This window comes from Patiria miniata, unplaced genomic scaffold (genome assembly GCF_015706575.1).
Source record: "Patiria miniata isolate m_02_andy unplaced genomic scaffold, ASM1570657v1 HiC_scaffold_22, whole genome shotgun sequence".
Taxonomy (NCBI): Eukaryota; Metazoa; Echinodermata; class Asteroidea; order Valvatida; family Asterinidae; genus Patiria; species Patiria miniata.
In genome coordinates, this window is record NW_024037061.1 from 2,459,331 (window position 1) to 2,484,947 (window position 25,617).

Here is a 25,617-nt window from a genome sequence, read left to right on the forward strand (position 1 = left end):
ACATCTCAGAAATTACCCATTAGTGTTATCTTTGGAGGAGCATTGGCAATTCTTCTCCTACTGGTTGCCATCTTCATCCTCATCTGCTTCTTGGTCGGGAGAAAGAGGGAGGTAAAGAGACCACGTCAGGTCCAGGGAGGAAACCCAGTGCAGGAATCCAGAAGGCAAGACAGGGTCATTGCTGGATCCTCAGTGGAGGATGATGTGTCATACTTAAACCTTCCACGAGATGACCAGAGTCACTTAACCCAACCCAACCTGTCTGGAGAGACTACCGAGTGCGAGACGGTCCTGTGCGCCATTCCAGACAAGACTGGGAGCGGAGAGGTGAAGCATTTCACCATGCCGCCACCAGCTAACAAGATCAACAGCAGCCACAGGCTTGGCAGTCTTCCCAGCGACTTGGAGCCAACATCTTCACAGGGCAAAAATGGACATGGTAGCCACGAAATGGTAGTCTATGCTGAGGTAAACGAAAACATCTTGAGGTACCCCAAACTATCTGCAGACAACCGAGAGATGGCATCATCATTCCAAGATCAAGCATCACAAGGTGAGCACACCGAGGAAAATGAGTACGCAGACATGAGCTTTAATCAAGTTTCTCAAGGAGCAGCGGGAATCGACCCCAAACTATCTGCAGACACCCGAGAGATGGCATCATCACTCCAAGATCAAGCATCACAAGGTGAGCACACCGAGGAAAATGAGTACGCAGACATGAGCTTTAACTAATCAAGTTTCTCAAGGAGCAGCGGGAATCGACGCCATCTACGCCACACCCAACAAAAGCCCAAAGAAGTAGTGTCTGTCTCTACTCCTATTGACTAAGATAACATATACACACAAGGCAACACTTACACATTACAAAATGAATCAGACAGATGAAGTCAGGTTGAAACAGATTATCCACACAATTTGATCAACCCTTACGCTGCTAAATGCAACGGATAGCAACAAAGGTAAAAAGCTGTTGCTTTCTTGCATCTTCTTGCATTTAGCAGGGTGTTTGGTCATATTTTCAAGGCGATACAACATAATCCACTGTTGCATTTGGTTGCAAAATAGTAGGGCAACAGCGCGGTGCCAAGGCTGGTGGCTACTGTGTTCACCTTACAATGCAACAGAATCCACTGTTGCAGTTTGTTGCATTTAGCATGGTTCTTACATTTGTATTTCAGTTGTGTTAGATAATGTTGCATTTCACAGGGTACCTGAAGAAAACCTAACAGAGGTTAGGGTTAATACACAGAGATGTAAATGGGCTCTTACTTTTCGTAGAATATTTGAGGCATGCCAGAAAGTGTAAATACACGCCACTAGAAATGATTTTGTCAATATTAAAAAGCTTCAAATCCTGTAATTTGGCAACTTGTACATTCCCTGAAAAAAAAAACACTGGAGAATATTCAGAATATGTACATAAAAAGTATAGATGTACATGTAACTAAAATTTGTAAACTGTACATGTAAGTTTATAAACATGACGTAGGAAAGATTCTTGTGAGTATACTGTCTATTGCCGTAAAGCAAGTATTGCCGTAAGTCACTAATTCAGCGGCAGCAATTTTCTGAGGTGGCACCAGGCTCGATCGCGCAAACTGGCGTTCAGGTAGCAAGCACGCACTCCGGGCTCCTTCGACCAATAGGATTACCAAAATGCGCGCGCCTCGTCTGTAAGAAAACGTGCATGTATCCACCTAAAAAGTAGCTTCTATCTGTATTGGCTGTGTTAGTCCTATACAGGTTATTTCATATAGAAAACACCACGTAAATGAGATTGTTTTGTTAAAAATACTAATTTAATTAGCACAAAGACAAAAGATTTGAATGTAAGAATCAAATTTGTACTCAAAACAAAAGTGTTTGCGAGTTCAGAAGAACTTCTCAACTCTGACCACACTGATTTTTAGAAATCCCAAAACCTGATTTTCTGAGAAAAAATGTGATTTTACAAAGATAAACAAAAAACATTTGATACCGGTATTTCTTACTAAGAATTGCAAAGATCAAATGACACTGTTTTAACCGCAGATCAGGTTTTAAGCCAAGTTCCTGTTAAACATGTACTATGTATGGTACATGTAGATGAGATTGTTCACCTGTAATGCCTTTTACCCTAACAATCCCCATCCAGTCAAACTCCAACACCAGAGTTTGTTGGCATCTGTTGGAGTGAGTACTGCACTCGTAAATTGATTATGCTTTCCATGGGGTTAGGCATACCATCATAATCAGAGTCCAACACTTTGGGTGTTGAGTTTACAATACGGTGTTGAGATTTGCAGGAGTGAGGAAGGTTCCTAGTAAATCACTCAAGGGGGATAGAGTCATAACAAATTTTCCTGGATTTTAATTTTAAAAAATTCTTCATTTAACCCTTTAGTTACTGTAGCGCCTGAAACCGCCCTACATGTACCTATTACTCACTGTAGTGCCCTAAACTACCTGAGCACTCAATTGTTTTATTGATTTTTCAGTGACTAAAAACAATGTAATACAATGACATTCTGGGGCCAATTTCACCGTGCTGCTAAGCACAAAAACTTGCTAATCACCAAAAAAATTTACTTTATTAAAGCGGGTAACTAGCCCAAACTCTGCATGATGTATAGGCCTATTGCTTGTGATTAGAATTCAGCTGTTGTTAACCCTAACAGTCCTCAATCCTCCAAATTCAATACGATTTTGCACACACCCTAGGGAGTTAGCATGAAATCACACAGAGTTTTGGCTGATAACCTGTTTTTATAAGCCAGACTTTTCTTGTGCTAAGCAAATTTGCGTGCTTAGCAACACTGTGAAATTGGGCAATGCAGGTGCTTATGGGTAACATGTTATATTGATGCAATGATTTCATAGTGTGTTTTTTTTCAATGCATGTATGTACAAGGAAGTTGATGTTTAAAAAATAGTTGATGTAAAAAAAAAAAAAAGTTTTGACAAAGAAAAATCATTTCCTCAAGATTGTTATCTGTCTGGCTAGCCAGATATGGCAAACCATTATTATTGCCTTTTTAAACGGAGAAAAGAATAACATTAGTTGTTTTGCTAAGTAAATACGTACAAATGTATGTCATTGAGTGTATGAAATATTTGTGCGCTCTAAGAGATACTTGCAGCTGTAAAAAAAAATTAAAACCTTCATTTCCTTGTATTTCAAACTTAACTTGCCATGTAATGGTAAAAATATGTACATAACTGATGTGTGGATAAACAGAAATGAAATGTGCAGCATATTTTCTGTACTAGTATTTTGCTTTTTAATGTACACATTGAATGTAGACACAAAGAGGTACATGTACTTGTTAATATTAATCTTATTTTTGAACTAAAATCTAAATTTTAAGAGAGATTGACTTTTGTTTTGTTAAACATTGTACAGGTCTTTCCACATCAGAGGGGTACAAAAGTGTGTCATTGGATTGGAAAATGAAGCAGGATAATAATATCAAGCTGTTTGTCCTCTGTTCCCCTTGTACATTGCCATCAAATTGTTGAGGATTGTGCTCACCAAGAATTTACACATGCAAGACTTTCGAGACAGATGTTACAAGATGCTGATTATGTCCATACTTAAGTAATGATGTATGATGACCCCTGTATTAAATTGAGTACACAGAAAGTTTTCTGTATTTTTTTGTACGCATAATCATTAATGGGCCAATGTCATGTAATATTTTTAATGCAATCCTTAAAAGTAGACCTTTTCGTCCCATTTAACCTTACTTTCAATTTTCATTTTGCCATTTTTAAGGGTATTTTGGTGCCTTTTTGGTTTTTATGCTAATGAAAATTTGCAAATTCATGAGCAAAAGTGTGATGTCATTTCAGGCAGAAACCTCAATGTTACGGCTATTTCAGCACCAACATTTGCCAGAATATTGGATACTTTGCTGTTGTAAATTTTCTTTTATTTGGTGATTCGTTGTTCTTTCAGTACATGGCAGTACGCCAATGAGCAAAGTTTTCTCAAAAATGGTTTCAATGAGCAAATATTGGGTTAACAATTTGAACAGAAAACCTATCAATTGAAGAGTGTCTTCCTGAAATGACATCACAGCAATAATGCCCTCATTTGTCAGGATACTTTCCACTAAAATTGACCAAAACGGGCTGTCAACTAGATTTCATACATTTAAGAATAGCAGGGTGCACAAATTATGTTTCCAAGTAAAATTCAAGTCATGGCCCCTTTAAGGCCTTAGGAATGTACCCAAAAAAATGAACACAATGTATTTGTTTTGCTGGACCCTTCAATGTCCCACTCTTAAATCCCAACTTTGCAGCCAGTAGTGAGGAAAGACCCACATGTAAGACCAAGAATGGCAGAGTATGTGTACAAATTCAATAGAACAGCCTGTAAATAATTGCAGCTCGTAATTAAATGCTAATTGCCTTGTATTTTTATACGTTTTTGTATGTACTTATATATGGAAAATATTAATGTGCCAATTGTAATATACTTTTTTGGGATGGCAATTGTAACAAGTGTATTACACATTGGCAGTCTATGGGTCATTCTATTAATTTGTGGTCAACTACATAATTTGTACAAATTTGGGGTCCCTGTTACATCTGACGTCTAAGAGTTTGATGCACTCCTTACTTAACGCAGTTGTGATTATGAATAATGATAAACCACCTACCCAAGAAATGTAAAAAAAAAAGTTGGAAGTCATTCTTAACGATCCTTGAATGACAACTTACAAACTACAGAGGTGACAGGGACAGAAAAAAGGTCACACTTTGGACCCTTAATAGGGCTTGTTCAATGACGGCCATCTCTGTAGGAGAACTGCAACTGCGTATTTTAAGCAATCAAGTACGCATTGCGCAGTGTTGGAAAATGTTCCAAACACGCAGGCTTGTTGCTCGAGATGTGTTCGAAATACCACGCAGCTGATGCGCGTTATGCAAGTTGACGCTCAAAATGCCGATGCACGTGGATGTCTGTCGGAAATGACATCATTTGAACGAGACCTATTAAGGAACGACCCATACCATGCATACAAGCTGATTTGTGCCAGATACATAAGTTACATGTTCCTTTATTTCGTTCACATTGTATTTACAATGTCATTAATCTGTAAATTATACAATTTGTTGACTGACAATGTATGTTGTTCTGTCTGCTCAACTGTAGCACGCATATACATGTACTATATTCGATAATTTGCTGTTAACGGTCGTCAAGATTTGTCTTTCTGCTCTGTGCTATAGGTGAGGTATTAAACCTATGTTGTTGTTTATTGTACAAATTTCAACCATACATGGACAGTTGGGAAAGACTTCCATACCTGGACATCACTTGACACCCTGTGCACAAACCCTATGTGACTGGTCTGAAAAATTTAAGTGTTTTCTCAGTAAATGCTTCAAGATTGTCCCTGCTAAATTTGACTTTTTAGGACATGTCATCGCTTACAGATGGATGATAGGTCACTGCAGGGAAAACTAGTGATGTTCATGTATGGAATTTTTTCTGAAAGTTGCATCGTTACTTTTATCTGGTTGTATATTGACTATGAGGCAATGATTTTCCACAACCCTTGTGTTTTATGTTTCAAAATTAATGAATCTTCGTAGCCATATTTACTAAATCTACCCTATCACAGAGGGCAAAATTTGACACAGTTTTTTTGTTCCTAAAATGAAATATCAAAATCAAGTTTGAGATGTCAGGTTCTGAATGTCAAATGCTTTCACAGACTAGAATGCAGAAAATTTGAGATGAGCACTCTTTTTTAGCCCTGACAAATACCGGTAGGGTACATATAAAAAAATCTGTCTTCTGACCACAACTTCACCCTATGTAAACATGCCAGGCCACAAACTTCAGAAATAATTGTAAGAAAATATTATTATCTATATCACCAAGTTTATACCCTACTGCTTGTATGCACATGTTCATGTGGTATGGAAAAAAAAAGAGAAGAACAAGTTCACAAATGCCATATTTTGCGGAAAAAAAATTCTTGGGGGCTTTTATTTCGCAGAGCTCCTCAAGTTTCCCGGGCAATAAAAACACAACCAGTGGAATGGTGCGTAATTCAATTACGCAATCTCCTCGGGATATTTTATTAACTTTTTGAAGAAGTTGAGAGGACAGATTTTCGGGGCATGTACTTGATTCAGGGGAAAGATTTCCATATACGAAGTTCACTCAACACCCTGTGTACAAACCCTATTAGATTGGACTGAAAAATTTTAAGTGTTTTCTAAGAAAATGCTTGTATTTTCTCACTGCTCAAATTGACTTTGATGACATGAAATTGCTATCTGGGGGCTTGTTAGTCAATACAGAGGAAAATTAGTGAACTTCGTATATGGAAATCTTTCCGATTCAGGTTTCACTTTTCATTGAAAGCAAAATGTAATAAGGAATGTAGGGAGCATTGATGAAAAAATTTAAAAAAAAAAAAAAAATTTAAATCACAGAATTTTCTGATTAAAATTAAGAAATTTGTCATCTGTAATAGTTAATTTAGCTTCCTTTTGTAGTTGGCATTTTGGAAAGAATGTTGCAACCTGACGCCACTTTTTTCATCATATATTATCTCAATCAAGGTCAGTCATTGCAAAAATGTTGAAAAGGCATGAATTTAGGACTGAGAAACATTACCAATGTTGTTAGAAAATACTCTGAAAATGCACTCAACTGTCCATAGACTTGGTATACAACCACAAAAGTGGCGTCTGGATACTGCATTCTTTCTGGCATTTATTAGCATAAGGTACTTGGACATTACTAGGAAATGCACATAAGGATGCAAGAAAAAAGCTCACAATTTGTGGTGCAATGCTTTGATAAAATAAAAGAATGCATGAAAAAAACCTTGTTTACATTGAGATTTTTATGCAAGAATTTGCGTATGAAGTTGAAGAAACTTTCTTTTCACTTGAGAATCAATGGGGTTAGTGGTTCAGTACTAAATTTGAAACCCCTGAGATTTTTTTTGTTAAAGATATAGTCCATCATTTGTAATTTGTGCATTTTGTTCGTTTGAAGCAACAAAAGTGTTCAAAATCTAATGAAGGATACTGAACAACTAACCTGATGAAGTTTCAGCTCAGCTTCAGCTGTATATTCCGAGAAAAACAGCATTCTAGGATCTCAATTTCAAATCAAAAGTTGCTGAATCATGTTTTGAATTGTTTTGAATTGCAGCTATATGCGATGTCGCGCACTGATCCAACGAATTATAGCAACCGTGCGCGCCTGTGCGTCATGCCAATGCTTGCGCGCGCTGCGCCGAATAACAAAAAGAACTACCAATTTAAATTTTACTACGGTGCGTCTTAAGATGCACCGTTGGAAAGGCCTTCTTTCGTTGATTACTTCAAAATTACAGCTTGCCAGAAAGAATAATTTCACAGGGAGTTTAGTCCACTTACTATCTTTCAACCAAGTATGTTTTTCAACAATAATACGCCAGTTACTTTTTCGGATGGCTGCAAATGATGGACTATAGCTTTAACCAGTTCACATCGGAGGACGTGATAACACGCACTGGCTGTTTTTATACACAGGCACGGCTGATGGGTTAAGACGTCCAGATTGCCTCGACTCGCCTCCGGGTGACGTCTAAACATGCTAATCCCTCGTGCCTTTTGTACACGCACACAATATCTGTGGAGGCGGACCGTGTGTTGATCTTGAATTGGCCGTTGTGCACGGCCTATTGTACAATTTGTTCTGTAAAATTGGCCAACGGTTGTAAACAAAAATGTTTGTCTTACCTTGATGGTGTCTTCATCTTCCTTCCCCTCATCCGCCCTCCGCCCCAGTTCCTCTAGCCACGCCCCCATCTCGCTGACCTCCTTCTCGTAAGCGGTCCACCGAGGCACGACCTCCCTCAGCGCGTCGTTGCGCTGCTCGGCGTCGCCCTGCAGCGTGTTCCAGCGATTGCGCAGTGTGCCCAGCCTGGCCTCCAGGTGTCGCGACTGTCTCGGGTCGCGTTCCTGGACCTCGCTGATCAGGGCCTCGCCTTGCGATATGAGGTTCTCTACGTCGGGCTGCAGGGCACCGATTGCCTCATCGGTATCCTGAATAATTACAATAGAATAATTAACCTTGAAGTCACAAGCCTGAGCACTAAATTAACGAACATGCGTTGTCACTCAATTCGATGTAATAGTTAAAACGCAGTCATTGTGACGTCATGCATATTAAAATAAAATGCTGCCGCCAACTACTAGCTGATCGGAAAGTAGCATGGAACTAGAAATTAGAAAGCCTGACTCTTTAATCCTATCATTCTCAATGGCAAAATAACATGGGAACCGTAACCAAAAAAATACTAGTATTGAATCATTAGACTCTGTTACTTTTACAATTTACGATATTATTTATTGTTTTAAAACAAGAAACACAAAGTTTCCAGGTTAATTCACAGAAACCGTAAATCTGTTCAATTGAGAGCTAAAGAATCCTTTTCAAAAGAACACACATTTGGCGATGGCATTTCTTTTGATATTTTACGATGTCACAAAAGGACAAGAAAGCCAATAATATTTTTACTTAACAATCACTCTCTAATATGCTAAGGATTGTTGCATACATTTTGTGATATTCACAAAGCCATCTATAAATGAAACAATGAATCCTACCTGCACACTCTGCTCGGCATCCTGGTCAAAGTCCTCCGGTCGCAGGTCCATCCCGTCCACCAGTCTATGATCACACAGGTCAATGGCTTGGTAGGTCTGCTCCAAGACCACGTGGAACTCTGCAACGTGCCTCTCCGCCTCCTCATCTTTAACTTCCTCATCGTCCTTTCCAGCGAACATCTCGTCAAAATTGACGGCTGCTTCGACGGTCTCCACGATCTGCTGCTCACACTGCTCTTCGATCAGAGAGTTGGTCTTGTCAGAGTTTTCCTGCACCTCCTGGGCCAGCAACTCGCCGGGGGTGACCCACTGCAAGGATGAAAGGTCGGGCTGAGTTTCCAGCTCGTCGATGGACTCGCACTGCACCGCCTCGTCAATGATGTCTTCCGAGATTTGCGCAGAGGTCTCTGTGTCGTCAGGGACGTCCATGTGATCGGGGGATGACTGCACAACGACTTCAGTTTCCATGGCTACCAGATGCTCATCTTCCTCCTTGGGCATTGCTTCCACAGCAGCAGCAGCCTGGCGTTCCTCCTCTTCCCGTTTCAATCTCTCTTGTTCTCTTTCTGCCTCAAGTCTTTCTTGTTCTTCCTTCAATTCTTGTTCTTCCTTCAATCGTTGTTCCTCCCTGAGTCTTTCCTCCTTCAATCGCTCTTCCTTCAACCGCTCTTCCTCCTTTAGTTGCTCTTCCTTCAATCGTTCTTCCTCCCTTAGTCTTTCCTCCATCAATTGCTCTTCCCTCAACTGTTCTGCCTCCTTCAATTGCTCTTCCTGCAATCGCTCCTCCTCCCTCAGTCTTTCCTCCTTCAAGCGTTCTTCCTTCAATCGCTCTTCCTCCTTCAATCGCACCTCCTCCTTTAGCCGCTCTTCCTTCAATCTTTCCTCCTGCTCTTTCCTCTTCTCCTCTTCCTCAGCGCGCCTCCGCTCTGCCTCCTCTAGTTGCCGTGCCGCCTCGTCCATCTCAGCAACGATAGTCTTCTGCTCCAGCTGCTTCTCCTAAATAACAGAACCAAAGGCATCGGTGGAATGTTACTGCCCCTCGACCCTAATCACGGAATCCTCAGAGGACTTTTTCTTTTTTCGTATTTAGCAACCTCCTCTTCCAGGGCACCTCGGTATTATTTACATTTTTAGAAATTCATAGTGTTGAAATATCACTGAGGCCTGCATCAAACTTGTCAACGTTTCTCAAACCATTACAGGCTTGTTTTTTGGCATCCTAAATTTTTATATTATTTTCACCAAAAGGGAGAGCAATTACATTGTTTAAATTCAGAGTAAACGTCAACTCTTCCGTAGTTAAAGAAATTTAATCGCAAACCATCCACTTGCAAGTCGAGTGGCAAGCCTTTCAAGAAAGCACATTTTTGACGAGCAAACTTGAGAAACAATTCTTTCTTGACTGTTTGTAAATATTTTGCCTGTGGTTATAATAACCAACCGGTTACATCTGGCTGCGGAAAGGGTCGTTCATCATCGCGCACCGCAGACAGAATTCTGACATAAGAGGCGGGCGTGTTTAGATTCCCACTACACACAATAACATCTGGTCGTCAAGACCCTCGCGCCCTAAATGAGGCCATAGACATTCACTTCAATGTGTTCACTCTGTAAATTCTTCGGCACTTTATCTTCACCGCATTCTTTCAATGATAACACATTCCAGAGATAGCGACATGGGCGGTTTCTGATTTCATTACGTTCTGGAAAATAGTTGACAATCTGTGTGTTGTTGGTTCCGTGCATTCTGTCAATGATTTCACTCACAAACTTCAATTCGACCTTTTTTTTCACAGTTCAACAAAACTTCATCAAATAGGGGCGTGATTAACATTTACACTTATTGTACGTTGCCAATATATCTGGGGGGTTTTCTCTAGATCTTATACTTCTTAGATAAAAAACATTTCAAGAGTTGAACTTTGAAAATTAAAGAGGTTGTGGAATGCTCGAAGACACTTCCGTCATTTTTCGGGTATATGTAGCCTAAGGTGTGATGAAATAAAAACGACTATTGTGTCTGTCATGAAATGAGTACAAAAGGTACTTTTGAGGCTGTTTTTCAGGTCCTGTTTCGACGCGAACGTGCAATTTGTGTAAAAGTTGTTGTTGGGGGCAGCAAACAAAATAGTAAATCGTGACGTAATAAACAGGACTCCCGATGCAGCCTAGTATAAACGAGTCCTGTTTATTACGTCATGATTTACTATGTTTTGTTTGCTGCCCCCAACGACGACTTTTACACAGATTGCACGTTCGCGTCGAAACAGGACCTGAAAAACAGCCTCAAAAGTACCTTTTGTACTCATTTCATGACAGACACAATAGTCGTTTTAAATTTCATCACACCTTAGGCTACATATACCCGAAAAATGACGGAAATGTCTTCGAGCATTCCACAACCTCTTTAAGCCAAAATTGTCAATATTCAAAGCCGCTAACAATTCGAAGGAGCAAAAATCAAAAATTCAAGCACTTTTCTCTGGAACTTATAAATCTGTCTGTTTTTTCTTTTTTTTAAATCGTTCACAAAATTACTTGCTCAATATTTCCATTTGTTTAATTTCTTGTACACTTAAGTGTCTTCAGATAACTGGTTTCCCTCTTTGTAATGCAAAACTGTTTTCTCTGTTCATGAGCTATTACTTACAAAAAAATTACTCACCAAACAAAAGGCTTAATGTATCAAATTACAAACAACTTAGTGAGCCTAAGTGTATGCATTTTAATCGACTACTAAAAAAATGTTACGAGTTGACTTCTAGCAAAACATTTGCACTTTAACTTAAACCCTCCAAAGAAACTTCAAGGTATATACAACATTTGCTTTTGCTGCAATTTTCAGAAATGGACAGATTTGGGGGTTAGTATTTCATTTATAGTAAATATTGTTACACTGACCTGTTTACAGTTTTGTGATCATAGATGCTGGAAAAACCAAGGGGAAAAAATGCTGTTCTTGTAGTCTGGTTCCCTGACCTTACACTTCAGACGAAATGGAGCAATTTATAGATGTCGGGGAATTGTCAGGTCAGGGAGCAAGACTAGCTGACTTGCACCCACTCACGGATGTGTAAGCGATTGCAAACAAAATGTGGACTAGCCAAATTTGGTAAATTGGGGGCAGTATTTGAAAGAAAAAAAAAAATCAATTTGTTTTCAACGATGGTTGGCCAACCATCGTTGGAAATTGGTACACAAATTCTACTTTTCTTGAAAATGACAGCACACCAGGTGCCATGATTTCACAGGATGCTTGAGACTTTTAGTCACCTACAGTCAAATAAGGTATTTCCTAATAATTTGGTAGTTTTGTTTTTTGATATTTGCAAGTGTTGCATATTGCCTTTAAGGCCAAAAAAAAAAATAAGTCGGTCTCTGGTCAGCGCGCGCGTCGATTTTAATCATGCGCGTCGATCTTTTTTTTTTCCAAAATGTTCCATGGTAGCTCCAACAGCGCCCTCTATTTCCACACATCCTCAATGTTTTTTACCAAAGAGCACCAAGGAATGGGAAATTGCACCAAGGCAAATGATCGAAAGCACCAAGGTAAATTATGGAGGACACCAATGTACATGAGGACACCAAAAAAGCAAAATAGTACCCACCTTGTCTGTACAATCCAAGCTTGAAGAAAGAAAAAAAAAAAGCCAAAAAAAAAAAAAAAGCCGCGTGGCCGCGTCAATTCCGGAACTTTGGTCTAACCAGAGACCGAATATTTTTTTTTTTTTGGCCTAAGGTTGAGGGTTTATTGACATATATTTTTTTTTCCAAATTCATCTGGCATCTATGCCATCTTTTATCCGAGGTTATGTCCTAGTATGGAAATGAAATGTCATTCAAGCATTTTCTTGGGAATTTATGTCCTTTACCTTAGCCCTTTGGCAGACGTCCTCCCATCTCTGATTCAGGCTGATGAGGTCCGGCTCGGTTGAGCGCCGGCAATCACCGCCCAGGCGTAAGAGCTCCAAGGCCTGGTCACGGATCTCCTCCACCCTGGTGGCTAGGTCCTCCGATTCCTCTTGTAGTTTCTTCAAAAAAAAGAAGGAAATGAGTGTCACATAAAGAAGATGACTAAGAAGTTAAATCATCAAGTCAGGTTAGGTTGGCAGTACTTTTCTTACTGTCCACCATTGTGTCCAGGATTCAAATCTCGACCATTCTGGAACAATTCATAATATGGAATTTTGCGTCGGGGTGATGTAAATCAAATTAGGTTTTGCCCTTCAAAAGAGTGGTGAGACGTCTGCACTAGAAAGCAGGAGGTTGTGGGTTCGAGTCCCACCCGAGTGATTTTTTCCAACTTTCACTCGGGAGGTAACACACTGAGTATACAGTGTTTATACGTCGGTGAAGGGCAAAAACCTAATTTGATTTACATTAAAGAACAAGTTGATGATTTTGGGGCCCTGCCTGATTTATTCTGGAATGTTATGCCGAGGTTTCTTCGTGGTTTCATTGTTGCATTATTCTTTTTTTCTAAATTTTTTCCCCATTTTTTTTTTATCTTCAGACAATTATTAAAGTCCATCTCAAAACAAAAATTGTCCTGGCCTAGCTAGAAGTTTGTTAAAACTGTCATCAAACTTCTGTCAACTTGGGACAATTTTTCTGTTTAATGGATTTTTAATAATTGTTCAAAGATATACAGATAAAAAAAAATAATTTCTTCAGGCTTACACATGAACACACATTTGGTGGACCATAAAATACAAAAACTGTTTTATAGTACAGAAAATGAAAGAAAACACATGCTCCAAAAGTATTTTAAAATGCCAAATTGAACGGGTTAAAGAATAGCTGCACTAAGCAATTAAAGTAGCAAACAATGCAATAACATATGACAAGAATTTGGAAAAAGGGAATAAAATCAGTAAATATCTGGAAGAAAAACGTAGAACTCGGATTATGCAAAAATGTACTTGGAAGGTCTCCGAAGAGAATTTCACAACATTTGAGTCAATCCGCTCCGTTCACAAGTACCCCCTCACCGGCAAAGGAAGTACAGTTGGGGGTGACCGATTGACACCATCTTGCCTGACTGCAATTCATTTGCCACGAAGCGCGACCACTGCATGTACATAGTAAAAATCCCCTGGTGTACGTGCCTCACACACAAGTAACGGTGCGCGTCAACCAGCGAAATGTCCCGCCCATGGGACGTCGTTGCTAGGTAAAAGGCCGCCCTCTTTTGTCGGCGCACGGAGCCCATAACCTGAAGAGTCTAAAATGTCCTCAAGGTTCTAGGATCAGAGGTAGATACTCACCATGCATCTAGCCACCTCCTCCTCACTGACTTTCTCCTCTCTGGGAAGTTTGTCCGAGGCGTCTAAGATCTTCTCAGCTTCGCTAAGCCACGGCTTCACCTCGCTAAGACTTCTACGGAACTCTGCTATCTGATCTAAGTATTTCTGGGGAAAAAGGGGGGAAGAATCATCAAAAGGCATTTAAAAAAGATCAAAAATAGAAATATAAAAGTTTTAGCATCTCACGAGGAGATTGTCTCCTGATTGGCCGAGAATGTGTCACATGAAATTTGGTATCGGCCAAAACGACTATACTACATTGTACAATACTCAGCGCGAACGCGAACGCGAACGCGAACGCGAATTTGCGAAGTCAGGGCAAGTTTTCACACTGCAAATTCGTAAAAGTTGAACACATTTCAACTTCGGCGAATTTCGCAGCGAATGCTTCGTGATGTCAAATTCGCATCACATTTGCATGAAGTATGAACCGGCCTTCACTCTGGAAAAAGTATGACACACATTGCAACCAACGCAGTTAACAGATGTCTATGAGAACATGCTTACGGAGTGTGTTGCATGTGCTTTTTCCATGGGTTACAAATTTGGGTGCAAAGACTTCATTTTGGGTTAGATTGGAAAAGTCTATGCAAATTTCCAACTACTTTTAAATCGAAATAGAATTCCGTTCGAATTGGATTTTGGTTAAATCAATAATTTATCTGTCAAACTAAGCAGAATCTGTGAGTGAGGCACTATGAAACAAATATTTACTGCTTAACAAATGCAGACAAATGGGACAATCATGACAAGGATCCACTACGCGCCTACATCAGTTCGTCCAGGACCACACCAACATCATTGGAATGGGTCTAACACGCAAGGCCTGGACAAGACTAAACCGCCTTCGAACTGGCGTGGGGCGCTTCAGAGCCAACAAATGGGGCCTCGCGGACAGTACCACCTGTGAATGCAGGACTGCAGACCAAACTGCAGACCATATTCTATCCCACTGCCTCATCTACCAATCTCCACATGGTGCAGACGGTCTAACTAACTTGGACCAGGAGACCAAACTATGGTTGACCCAACTGCAAGCTGATATCTGAACTGTCTACCCGACAAACGATAGAAGACTGCTTAACCCTTTAGTCACTGTAGCGTCCAAAACCGCCCTGCATATTACTTACTACAGCACCCGAAAGCGCACAAGCACTCCATGGTTTTAGTGCTTCTTCAGTGAATAAACACAATGTAATACAATGTAGTACAGGTGCTAATGGGTTACCTAGCCTCATTAAGTGATCCATGGAGCGTTCCAATTCCCTCAGCTTTGCCTCGGGAAAACAAAACGCTCCATATATATATGGGTCACCTGAATAAATACAATGTAATACAATGTAGTACAATGTAGTAAAATGTAGTACAATGTAGTACAATGTAGTACAATGTAGTACAATGTAGTACAATGTAGTAAAATGTTGTACAATGTAGTACAATGTAGTAAAATGTAGTACAATGTAGTAAAGGTGCTAATGGGTTACCTAGCCTCATTAAGTGATACATGGAGCGTCCATTTCCCTCAGCTTCGCCTTCGGAAAACAGAATGCTCCATGGGTCACCTCAGGAAGCTAGTTTTACTACACCCCTTATGGCAGTCAACATTTGTATATTTGAACGGTTTCCTCAGAATTTGACCAGTTCATCAGCTACTCCACTCACCTTGAGTTGTATGTGCCTGTCCCTGATCTGGCCGGACAGCTTGGCCAGCCGTCCCTCGATGTCTTCGCAGTCGTCCTTGATGGCGCCCAGGCTGCCTTCCTCAGCTAGGCCAATCAGCTTGTCGGCAAGCTTCTTGCACTCGCCCATGGAGGTCTGGTGCTTCTTGATGTCATGCTCTAGTTTCTGTTGACATGTATTGCCAAAAAAACAAGCCTTCTAAATTTTCTTCACAAATCCCTTAAAACGACTTTACAATTTTTTCGAGGCGCTTTTGGAGATTCTCTGGATTCTAAATAGATGAAGGACCTTTTTTCTTCTACACTTCCTGATTTCGTTCTCCAGTTTTTGATGATAAGTGTCGCAAAAACAACCTTTGAACTTTTCATTTTCGATCTCTAAATTTTTAGGATCTTTTCCTCACGGCACATACCGGTAGGAAAGTCGACGAATAAAGACCTAATCACACAGAAGCATGGTACCTCAATCCTCCAAAATCCTCATGTGCTTCAACACCATTCATCCTCAATCCTCCAAGATCCTCATTTGCTTCAACACCATTCATCCTCAAACCTCCAAAATCCTCATGTTTCTCAAACACCATTCATCCCCAATCCTCCAAAATCTTACAAAACCACCATGAGGATTTTGAAGATTGAGGTGGGTTAGGGTTAATGTTCACTAACCCATGATATGTTGCTTTTGATTACTGAGCAGGACACAGTAGATGCTGCACGCCAGAGAGGAAAGGATTCACATTGAGACCCCCAACCACCCCCTCAACAACCCCCCCCCCCCCCCCCCTCCTTTACCCCCTCACCCCCTACCTCTTAAGTCTCAGGTCAGAAAACAGACCCAAGCCACTCACCTTGCACCACTCGATCTCCTGGTTCAAGCTCTGCGGCGTCCCCTCCTTGTCCTCCTCGCACCGCCGGCCCAGCTCCGTCTCCTTAGTCTGGCACCATTCTCCCTGGCTCACCAGCTCCTTCTTGACCTTGCGACTCAGCGACAGGGCCTTCTCAAGCTCGTCCCGGCCCTCCGTCACCCGCTTGCCGAGCTGGTTGTACAGGAGCTTCAAGGTGTTCAGGCGTTCGGTCAGGTCGGCCGGGTTGTCTAGCTGATGGCGCTCGACCACGCTGCGGCCGGTCTTGATGACGTACTCTACTTCGTGCTTGATCTCACTCAGTGTCTTGTAGAAGCCCTAAAAAAAATTTAAAATTCATCAATATTAGAAGAGAGACGATGTTAAAGGCTCGGCAAATTGTTACACCTAGTTTTTAGACTCATTATGTAACCAGTTTCAAGTGGCCCTGACTAGATCTAATCTACCAGTCAACAAACCATGCCAGACAGAACTGGTTTAAACTGGTTCAAGCCAACAATGCTATCACAACCAAACCAGATAAACTAAGCCAGTTCTTGAGGGTCCTGACTACATCCAATGCCAAACGCACCCAAATGGGGTGAAACCTGTTCTGACCAGTTCCGGCTGGATCCAAAACTACCAAGCATGCATCCTGCATGCTTGTCTTTAGGACCACAGACCCTCTGAGGCCAATTTCACAGCGCTGCTAAGCAAAAAAAATTTGCTTAGCACAAAAAAAGTATGGCTTATAAAAGCAGGTTACCAGCCAAAACTCCATGTGATGTTTATTGCTCGTGATTGGTATTCAACTGTTGTTTGCTTAGCATGAAAACCACATGGAGTTTTGGCTGATAACCTGCGTTTATAAGCCAGTCTTTTTTTGTGCTAAGCAGCTCCATGACATTGGCCCCTGTTCTTGATCAAATGGGGTGAAACCTGTTCTGACCAGTTCCGGCTGGATCCAAATCTACCAAGCATGCATCCTGCTCTGTCTTTATGACCACGGACCCTCTGTTCTTGATCACCAACACGAACATCTCAAAACAAGTTCCAACCAGTACTGACTGTATCAATGCCAACAATGCTATTACTATCAAACTGGTCTAAACAAGATTCAACCAGTCCCGACTGGATGCAGCTCACCATGCATGCATCCTGCTGTGTCTTAATGACCACCGACCCTCTGTTCTTGATCACCAACATGAAGGTATCAGTCAAAACCAGTTCCAACCAGTACTGACTGGATCCAATGCCAACAATGCTATTTCTATCAAACTGGTCTAAAGAAGGTTCAACCAGTCCCGACTGGATGCAGCTCACCATGCATGCATCCTGCTGTGTCTTGATAACCACCGACCTCTATGTTCTTGATCACCAACACGAACATATCAGTCAAAGCCAGTTTCAACCAGTACTGACTGGATCCAATGCCAATGATGCTATTACTATCAAACTGGTCTAAACAAGATTCAACCAGTCCCGACTGGATGCAGCTCACCATGCATGCATCCTGCCTTGTCTTTATGACCACCGACCCTCTGTTTTTGATCACCAACACGAACACATCAGTCAAAACCAGTTCCAACCAGTACTGACTGGATCAATGCCAACAATGCTATTACTATCAAACTGGTCTAAACAAGATTCAACCAGTCCCGACTGGATGCAGCTCACCATGCATGCGTCCTGCTGTGTCATTATGACCACAGACCCTCTGTTCTTGATCACCAACACGCACATCCCAAAACCAGTTCCAACCAGTACTGACTGGATCAATGCCAACGATACTATTACTATCAAACTGGTCTAAACAAGGTTCAACCAGTCCTGACTGGATGCAGCTCACCATGCATGCATCCTGCTGTGTCATTATGACCACGGACCCTCTGTTCTTGATCACCAACACGCACATCCCAAAACCAGTTCCAACCAGTACTGACTGGATCAATGCCAACAATGCTATTACTATCAAACTGGTCTAAACAAGGTTCAACCAGTCCCGACTGGATGCAGCTCACCATGCACGCATCCTGCCCTGTTTTTATGACCACCGACCCCCTGTTCTGGATCACCAACATGAAGGTATCAGTCAGAACCAGTTTCAACCAGTACTGACTGTATCAATGCCAACGATACTATTACTATCAAACTGGTCTAAACAAGGTTCAACCAGTCCCGACTGGATGCAGCTCACCATGCATGCATCCTGCTGTCTTGATGACCACCGACCTCTAAGTTCTTGATCACCAACACGCACATCCCAAAACCAGTTCCAACCAGTACTGACTGGATCAATGCCAACGATACTATTACTATCAAACTGGTCTAAACAAGGTTCAACCAGTCCTGACTGGATGCAGCTCACCATGCATGCATCCTGCTGTGTCATTATGACCACAGACCCTCTGTTCTTGATCACCAACACGCACATCCCAAAACCAGTTCCAACCAGTACTGACTGGATCAATGCCAACAATGCTATTACTATCAAACTGGTCTAAACAAGGTTCAACCAGTCTTGACTGGATCCAGCTCACCATGCATGCATCCTGCCCTGTCTTTATGACCACCGACCCTCTGTTCTTGATCACCAACATGAATATATCAGTCAAAGCCAGTTCCAACCAGTACTGACTGGATCCAATGCCAACAATGCTATTACTATCAAACTGGTCTAAACAAGGTTCAACCAGTCCCGACTGGATGCAGCTCACCATGCATGCATCCTGCCCAGTCTTTATGACCACGGACCCTCTGTTCTTGATCACCAACACGAACATCTCAAAACCAGTTCCAACCAGTACTGACTGGATCCAATACCAACAATGCTATTACTATCAAACTGGTCTAAACGAGGTTCAACCAGTCCCGACTGGATGCAACTCACCATGCATGCATCCTGCTGTGTCTTGATGACCACCGACCTCTATGTTCTTGATCACCAACACGAACATATCAGTCAAAGCCAGTTCAAACCAGTACTGACTGTATCAATGCCAACAATACTATTACTATCACACTGGTCTAAACAAGTTTCAACCAGTCCCGACTGGATGCAGCTCACCATGCACGCGTCCTGCTGTGTCTTGATGACCTCCGGCTCTCTGTTCTTGACCACCAGGACCCCGATGCCTTCCTGTACGTTGTCCAGGATCCCCTTGACGTGGGCCATCTTGGGCTCAAAGTCCGACGGCTTCTGGAACTTGCGGAACTTGTGCTGCAGCTCGTCCATATTTTTCTGTGATAACCAAGACACAAAATTTACATTAAAAGCAATCCCAACAGGTCACAGATGTAGCTTTTCTTAGGATCAGGCATGCAACTGGGAAATCACAAAAAAAAGAGGAAATTCAAATTTTTCCCAGACTTTGAACAGTGTTTTCTATTTTCAATGGCACACATGGGAAGTAACAAAAGAGGAAATCAGCTGATCCGAGGAAAAGTTGCATGTCTGTAGGATGTTATGAAAAGAATGCCACACAGAAGGCAATATTGACTACTTGAGAATTTTCAGAATTTGAAAAAGAGGTCAAACTTGGGGGAAAAAATGTAAAACCTCAATCTCCAATCAATATCGAAATGAATCTCAAACCTAACAACTCGTCCCAACCATCTTGTTTCATATTTAGCCGGTGGGCTCAACACTGAGTTTTTGAGTAGGGCAGAAAAGTCGATTTCTGTTTCAGCCCTCACAGCCCAACTGTAAATCTTGTAATTGTTTTCTTCTTGGTTCTGATTCAACCAATCAGCTCACCCGTAGTATCTCCACTTGCTGGTGGAGTCTCTGATTGGCCGTGCTGCTGGTCTGTTCCATCAGGGCCGTGGCTCTGTTGTTGATGTTGGACAGCACGGTCTCGTGGGCTTCAAACTCTGACTTCATTTGCTGTTACAAAAATAAGAAATTAGATAGCTAGGGGACAGTCAGAGTAAGATATCCTGCCTAAGGACACAATTCTCCGTGTTGCGACACAAGACACTGTTGAAGGAGAGCAAAGCAATATTTTGTCTTAATTTTCTGGAGTGCTGTGGCCTCGTGGTTAAGGGCACTGATTCGTGGTCTGTGGGTAAAGCTGCAGGTCGTGGGTTCGAGTCCTGGCGGGGTCATGGTGCGTGTGCCCTTGAGCAAGGCACTTTGTCACTCATTGCTTCTCTCCACCCAGGAGTAAATGGGTACCTATGAGGGCAGTGATGGTTATTGTGATTGAATTAGCTTCCTTGCGCCTAACAGGCAGCATCGAGCTGTATACTCCCCAGGGAGCTGAGATGGTATATGGAATGTTTAATTGGCCCAATGATTAGGGGTAATAATAATGTAAAGCGCTTTGATCTTAGTTAAAAGCGCTATATAAGAACCTGTTATTATTATTATTATTATAATGGCAAGTCCATCTTTAAAAATGTCCAGATACAAGTGAAGATTGCCCCAATACAAACAGTTCATCGACAGCTGAATAATAGGCCCAAACGATCAGCAAAGCATTTGAGCCTCGACTTGCCATTGTTAACCAGTTCGCGCCAGGATTTTTTATTGACATCGACCGGACCCAGGCGCGGGATTGTTTTTCACGAACCTCGATGCCATACAAATTCAATTCGTCATCTGTGGATAGCACACCCTGATTTTTCCGGCCTCTCTCACTGCGAACAGGTCGCTGACAGATATTTCCAACCTCGCTGGTTGGTGTACATCCGTCACCCGTTCCGAATACCACAAAACACTTGCGTGTATACACGTCATCTGACGTGAACTGGTTAAAGTCCCCAAAATGATGGTCTTTTTCTCTTTCAAGCTAGGTCAAGTCTTGAAAAAAAGGAGTACATTTTAGCCCAATTATCTACAGCTGGTTATATTTTTCTCTGAACTGCGAAGCAGTGCTCTTCATTTTCAACCGATCATTTGGTAGTTCTACTTACCATTAACAATCCAAAATCTTCCACAGTTAAAAGCACTTCTGATGTCAGCACAGACAGCAACGCCAAAAATAAACAGTCAAAAGGTTTCCAATACACTACCAAGAGATTACAAAGAAACTAGAGAAACTTGAAACTAGAGATTCAAAGCCTACCTCAAATTCACTAGGGACATCTAGAGCCGAGACCCGCGATGCCAGCCGGTTGTTGAGTGTCCTGTCCACCACAGTGATCCAGCTCTGTAGCACCAGCATGTCCTTCTCAAGTTGCTGCAAGAGCTGGACGTTGTTCTCCAGACGCTGCTGGCATTCTTTAGCCTGTGTTGGGAATGAAAAGGGAAAAAAAACAATCAGTTTTTACAAAGTTTTCCTTCAGTTTCAATTTACTCAACTGAACAAGCACATGAATGTCCATACTTCCCCATTTCCTTCTTCCCAAAAAACAAAAACACGACACAAAAATAATCCCTTCAAACAAGGGATTTTATTTATTTTTAAATTTTTTTGCAGTCTGTTTGTCATAATTTTTCAATTACTCTAAAATTTCTGCGTCAAAACAAAAATTCTATTTCACAAGTTCCTCATTCAAACATACCGTTAGGTAAATAACATGTGCGAGCCCCTTTAAAATCAACTGAACCATTGATCCAGAATTTCCTAGCCAAACACCAGCCCCACTTTCAAGAACCATCTGTTTAATGTTCGTTGCTCCCTGTCCTGTCTTCAACCTTAGCTCCCTAGACATTTTTGCTAGGATGCAACCTCAATCCTGCAAAATCCTCCAACTGCCTCCATGTCAAAATTGCATACAGCCTCAATCCTCCAAAATCATCCATTATTTCTTGAATGCGGTCCTTGGAGGGCTGACCCCTGCCTCAATCCTGCAAAATCCTCCAGCAATCACTGTCAGTATGTTGAGGCAGAGCCAGTGACATCCTGGAGCAGTGCGGAGGATTTCAAGTATAATCTAGGCCTAAATTCATGCATGGCTGAGCATAAACAACACAAGATCCGGCCCAAGACCTTGACACAGTGCATCCTTCAAAATCAGCCACACTGTTTTGCCACAGAGCCTCTACTTTGCAAAGAACGTTTTTGAGGATTTGGGAAGGTTGGATTAATTGATTTAGTTGGCTCATTTGGGGGTAACCGTGTAGGGAGGAATGAGCCTTTACATGTTTATTTTCTCCAATTTAGCATTTATATCCGTTACCTGAGTAACAATTTCCTTAGCTTTCTGGTTGTACATCTTGGTTTCGCGTTCCACAGCAGACACCATGATGTCATTGGAGATCAGACTCTGGCTTAGCTTATTGATCTTCGCGGAGTTGTCTACGGCGTGTTTCTGAACAGCCAGCTCCAAAGTCTGTATAGAAGAGAGAGAAAAGGGGTTTCACAAAGACTTAACAGGAATGCTTAACGCAGCTAACACGTGAAATTTTTAAAACAATGTTAAATAAAATATAGAAGTATTCCCGAGACTAACATCAATCTCTTCCGAAATTTCCTCCGCATCCAGGCTCAGTGATGGATTCTTCAGTTTCTTCTCGAACCCTTCCATCCACATAGTCTCCTCCTCCAGCAGCACCTTGAGCTGCCGCCAGTTGTCGGCGGCTTCAGTCAGCGTCTTGTGGGCAGAGGCTAGCTTGTCCTGGTGGGTTGTCCAGCGAGCGAGGAGGGTCGTGTACTCGGAGGAGAGGGTGGAGTCTTGGGGCGATTTGGCGGTCAGGGCTGTGTGGCCTTTGGTTGCTGAGGTCACGATGGGCTCTTTGGCTGTAGTGTCTTCCTGGACTTTCTGCAAATTATTAAAAAATCATCTTGAATATTGGAAATCAAGCCGAGTTTTAAGCATCAGTGTTGTATAGAGACATTATGCATTAGAGACAATGGTTTTGTATTGCGTGGATAGGCATGAGTAAAGCTTGTGTGCATTCATTGTTACTCAAATAAAATCACAAAGACCAGCCTCTGAGATACCTGCAATGCATATGGTCTGCTGCAAAAGTTAGAGGGCGTGATAATCCTATTTGAAGCTTTCTTTTTTCTTTTGAGAATAATATCAGTCTTGCCTACTTAGTGTCATATACCCAAGGGGTCAATATGAAATGGGTGGTATGCATATTAATTAACAACATAAATTTGCATAGCAGATTCAGGATACCAGCCAAAATATATATGACGTCTGCATCATTTTGACTGGTTCTCCTTTTTTTTTAATGAGTATGCTTAGTAATAATTTTCTGTTTGGCAGTTTCATGGAAATTGGACCAAGAAGCAGCAATAAGACTCTGTCTGAAGCATATTATCATCATATAGAATTTCTAATTGAAACACCCCACTGACCTTGACTTTCTTGAGTTTGTTCTGTATATCGGCGGGGTCTTGGATGGACGCGTCTTTGCTGATGTAGTCCGTCTCCGTCACGTCCAGCCAGTCGTTCAGTTCTTGCATCTCGCCTTTCAGTTTCTTGCAGATGCCGTGGGCCGTCTCCAGACTCTGAACAGGAAGGAAGCACGGCCAAAAAAAAAATTCACCTTTTTATCCCTAAGGATGTTTGAGCAAGGAATTGACTTCTGACTAAGACTGTTGCTTTCATGTCCATCTGAAGCCTATTCACAAGTTAATCACAAGTCCATTCTTTGCTCTTTGCTTGTGGCAGAGTTCTTTTGAATAACTTGCGATGACTTGGGACTGGATGATTGACTTGTGATTGACATGTGATTGACTTGTGATTGGCTTGTGGTGGACTTGTGATTGACTTGTGATGGACTTGTGATTGGCTTGTGATTGACATGTGATAGACATGTGATGGACTTGTGATTGGCTTGTGATAGACTTGTGATTGGCTTGTGACTGACTTGTGATTGGCTTGTGATTGACATGTGATTGGCTTGTGATGGACTTGTGATGGGCTTGTGATGGACTTGTGATTGACATGTGATTGACATGTGATTGGCTTGTGATGGACTTGTGATTGACTTGTGATTGGCTTGTGATAGACTTGTGATAGACTTGTGATCGACTTGTGATTGACTTGTGATTGACATGTGATTGACTTGTGATTGACATGTGATTGACTTGTGATGGACTTGTGATTGACTTGTGATTGACTTGTGATTGACTCGTGATGGACTTGTGATGAACTTGTGATGGACTTATGATGAACTTGTGATTGACTTGTGATTGACATGTGATTGACTTGTGATTGACTTGTGATTGGCTTGTGATAGACTTAAGATTGACTTGTGATTAACTTGTGACCCATCACAAATACATGGACTACAATACTGAAGATACAAGCCACTTCACAGACCTGTCTCTGTTCCTGAGCCAGCTTGGTGACCCGTGTCCACTTGGTCTGCAGCTGCTTCAGCTCGGCGGTGATGCGGGCCGCAAACGGCGGGTCGCCCTCTTTGGCCAGCTTCTGTCCAGTCTCGGTGATGTTGTCCATGTTCTGCTGCAGGGTCTGAATGTCGTCGGTCAGGGCCTGGGAACATCACAAGACAAATGGGTTGTGGGTTGAAAGAAGTCATTACAGGATCGGACTTGTCCGTTTTCAATCATCTAGTTGGTCGAAAATAATTTAAAGGGAAGATACAACATTTGCAAACATCACAAAACGAAATGGTCAAATTATCACGGCATACCTAACTGGATTGTTAGGGAATGACAGCCTAAATCATCCTGTAAAATCGTTTTTCCTGGTGTGCTGACATTTTGAAGAAAATGGTATTTTTCCAACGCTGGTCGGCCGACCAGCGTTGGAGAAAACTGGTTTATTTTCTTCAAAAACTGCTCCTATTTTTTTCTAATTCCGCATTTTCTTTGCAGTTGATTACACACCTGTGAAGGGGTACAAGCCTTCTAGACTGATTCTCTGACCTTACAATTCCCCAAAGTCTATAAATTGCTCCAATTCATCTTAAGTTGGGTCAGGGAACCAGACTACAAGAACATGATTGGTTTTCCTGGTTTTTCCAGCATCTTCAAGCCCAAAATGTGAAACAAGTCGTTTTAACAATATTTGCTATAACATACTAATCCTCCAAATCCATTTATTTCTGAAAATTGCAGCAAAAGCAAATGTTGTACATTCCCTTTAAGAGGATCATTTGCATTTATCCAACAAGTAACCTACATGTACCAGTTGTTTTTATCAAAAAGCTTACTTGGAGTAAAGATCGCACTGGTACTTAACACCCTATGAAATTATTCCGTCTGTTCAGGTTTACCCATTTTGGGTTAACCTGTTTTACCTGAGAAA

At 41.6% G+C, this 25,617-nt stretch overlaps 1 protein-coding gene across 1 annotated transcript in view; it reads right to left on the bottom strand.

The window, feature by feature from the left end:
• Positions 1-4,684: 4,684 nt before the first annotated feature.
• LOC119730625 (dystrophin-like) overlaps positions 4,685-25,617 on the bottom strand; it is a 72,772-nt gene continuing 51,839 nt past the window's right edge. The window contains exons 23-36 of the mRNA XM_038203612.1: positions 24,667-24,840; positions 23,697-23,849; positions 22,840-23,148; positions 22,567-22,719; positions 21,510-21,671; positions 20,198-20,326; positions 19,508-19,681; positions 16,447-16,779; positions 15,582-15,764; positions 13,881-14,024; positions 12,486-12,644; positions 8,614-9,609; positions 7,692-8,049; positions 4,685-4,713 (exon numbers count right to left, since the gene is read on the bottom strand). Of these exons, the coding sequence (XP_038059540.1) occupies positions 4,685-4,713; positions 7,692-8,049; positions 8,614-9,609; positions 12,486-12,644; positions 13,881-14,024; positions 15,582-15,764; positions 16,447-16,779; positions 19,508-19,681; positions 20,198-20,326; positions 21,510-21,671; positions 22,567-22,719; positions 22,840-23,148; positions 23,697-23,849; positions 24,667-24,840 (3,456 nt within the window). The remainder of the gene's footprint in view (positions 4,714-7,691; positions 8,050-8,613; positions 9,610-12,485; positions 12,645-13,880; positions 14,025-15,581; positions 15,765-16,446; positions 16,780-19,507; positions 19,682-20,197; positions 20,327-21,509; positions 21,672-22,566; positions 22,720-22,839; positions 23,149-23,696; positions 23,850-24,666; positions 24,841-25,617) is intronic.